The sequence below is a fragment of the Odontomachus brunneus genome, unplaced genomic scaffold, assembly GCF_010583005.1.
Source record: "Odontomachus brunneus isolate Ranch 3 - 2012 unplaced genomic scaffold, Obru_v1 Obru_scaffold_177, whole genome shotgun sequence".
NCBI classification, from domain to species: domain Eukaryota; kingdom Metazoa; phylum Arthropoda; class Insecta; order Hymenoptera; family Formicidae; genus Odontomachus; species Odontomachus brunneus.
Window position 1 is genome coordinate 702,209 of NW_022639627.1, and position 2,889 is coordinate 705,097.

Here is a 2,889-nt window from a genome sequence, read left to right on the forward strand (position 1 = left end):
TATATATATATATATATATATATATATATATATATATATATATATATATATACCGTCTGCACGTGCATGTGCAACGATTCAGAACGCGACGGTGTCATTTCTGCAAGGAAATCTAGAGACTGTTCGCGAAACCAGGTCACTCCTTCCGCTTTCCCGCCCGTTGAAAAACCACACCACACGGAGCCTACTCGCCCGTTTCAATGCCGTAGCCCGTTGTGCGCGACAATTAATACCACAAAGGCCGTCGCGTGCGTCGCGGTATTTAGGAGTGAAAGCGGATTACATAACGGCACATGCTACTGATTCCCGTGCATTTTGAGAAAATTCGGGCGAAAATTTTCCGCGCTTGGAAACTCACCAAAAGATTGTCTCACACCTCTCACACTCGTAAGACGTTCGCTCGTTATTGGAATAAGGATTAATGTTATGAGATATTCATAATCCTACCTTATATTTAAGATCGTCCCAATTATGATACCAACATGCTATACGATCTATAATTAGATATCTAATTACCCACTAATTAATCTAATTAATCGCTATTATTCACTGATAGTAATTATTATCACTTCCTCTTGATGAAATATGTTTCGTCGAACTTGAAACAATATAAACATGCGAAAAATGTCTAAAAAGGATACGTTCAAGGATCAGGACACTCCTTTTATTACATTGTCCTATTCTTATCAATATTGCTGTCGACATGATGATTATTGTTATCATCTCATGATATTATCAGAGACGATTGACAGAGAGCATTGTGTTTTATGTTGCAGATTCCCGTAAGCCGAACAGGACGAATCCTTCTCGTGAACGCGGACCATTGGATTAGAGGTGCCCTCGAGATGCGGTGATGGCTTTGTTGTATAGGTTCGCGCAGCTACACGATCGCAATGGCACGCGGGTCTTCTCCTTCGTCGTCACTAGAAGCGTCGTGCGCGATCCTGAACGAGACGTCACTAGCAAGGAACTAGTATGCGGCTTTCAAAAATGGGCGGTCGCTTTCTCGCGTGGGGAAAAGGTAACGACTCAATTTCGATTTTTAAAGCTAAAACGACCTCGTTGATTTTACAAAATTCTTGATCAAGCTTTGCTATTAATATCAATTTCTCCTAAATTTACCCCCAAAAAGAACCGCGTTCCTCGCGCGCTGATAATTACTATTATCTTGTACGAAATATAGGAAATCATCAGTCAAAGCTTTCAATAAACTGTCAATTTATCCAATACTAATCCGTATCTTTGTAAATTCCTCGCATCGATCATTCGGCCGCCAGACACCACTGTAGTAGATATAATAGGTTTCGAACTTGCGAACTTTCGAATGCCTTGAAATTCTTTGTAATTCAGAAATCCCTTGAATTAAAATCCTTTGAGTTATCTTCCCTTAGAGGGAAGTGGAGCAAGGCGAAAAGAAAGAGGGCAAACTTCAACTGAAATTTTTACATACTTGCCAATATTTCCCGTATGCTGATGAAATTACGCGACGTTGCCTTTGATGTTATTCTCTCGCGAGAAGCTTCACGTGTAATTGCATTCAATGGCCGAGAGCTACTAAAGAAAGACTAATTTATGTAAAAAAAGATCGAAATGTTAAAATACCGAGTAAAATGTTATTGTGCTGGTCGAAATACGTGTTCCAACGTACAACTGGAACTCGACATTATCCGAAGCGTGTTACCTTCCTAAGGTCCTGGGCGTGTACCTGGTATGGCGCGGCGCGTCAAGAAACCTCCGCGTCTACGTGGACTTCACGTTCACCCTGCTGAATCGGGAGCACTTCTCCATGAACGAGGGCTTCTCCGGCAAGCGCGTCAAGTTCACCTACGAGGCGCCGGCCCAAGGCAACCGCAACTACATCCCCGTGTCCGATCTCTACAGCCGTAACTTCGCCGACACGAACGGCGAGTTTCAGCTGGAGCTTTCCATGACGAATGTGCGGACCGTCTACATGACCGAGGTCAGGATGTCGACGTCGGTGTTCGCCGGTCAGACGAAACCGAGCAAGCTGGAGACCGACTGCTTCACCTTCGGCGGCTTCGATTGGAACCTGGCGATCTACCCGTACGGCAAAGACACGGACGGTCGGGGCCAGGAAAACCGCGTGAGCGTCTACCTGATAAGACTGACTGGCTTCGATTATCGGTGCAGAGTGAGATACAGCGTGGCGTTAGGCGAGAATGAACGGCGGATCGACTCGGGACAGATCGAGGACATCTCCGACGCGGAGGGCTGCGGCTTCGGATGGAACACGAGGGTCAGGTGGTCAGAAATCTCCCACAAGGGCATGCTCCGGGTGTCCTTGGAGATGCTCGAGGCGAGGACCATCTGCGACCTTGAGGTGCAAGCGTTAGGTCCGCAGGTACCACCAGCAGCACCCTGTTACGATCGCGACAAGCAAGCGTGGGCCATCCGCGCCGACCTCTACTCCGACACAGTCAGGCTGCACCTGGTGTACAAAGACATCCAGAACGTGCCGAGGAATCATTTGAGGTGCGTATATTAATAGCGTGATTTCTCTTTCGCAAAAACGTCAAGAATATAGAAAAGTACATAAAACAAGAGTATGTGTAGAAAATAATATATAAATGAAAAAAAAATAATGTATTAGGTGTACAACTTTGCTCCCGCCGTTTCTTTTCCGAAATTCGAGGCTTTATTGTAAAAAACTGGTTATACATTTATGATTCAAAGTATTGTTCATCGCTGGCCACTACTTTCTCCCATCTTTCGGGCAGCGTACGAATCACGCATCGAAAAAACTGGTCATCTTTTGAGGCGATCCAATTTTTTACTTCTTCATAAGACCGGAAGTGCTGGTCAGCCAGGCCGTGTGCCATTGATCGAAACAAGTGATAGTCAGAGGGAGCAACGTCTGGAGAATACGGC

General features: G+C 45.3%; 1 protein-coding gene across 1 annotated transcript in view; it reads left to right on the forward strand.

Annotated features, from left to right (window-relative positions):
* LOC116851521 overlaps positions 1 to 2,889 on the forward strand; it is a 146,590-nt gene that overhangs the window by 142,701 nt on the left and 1,000 nt on the right. Inside the window, exons 2-3 of the mRNA XM_032830984.1 lie at positions 777 to 1,021; positions 1,691 to 2,493. Of these exons, the coding sequence (XP_032686875.1) occupies positions 854 to 1,021; positions 1,691 to 2,493 (971 nt within the window). The 5' untranslated portion in view covers positions 777 to 853. The remainder of the gene's footprint in view (positions 1 to 776; positions 1,022 to 1,690; positions 2,494 to 2,889) is intronic.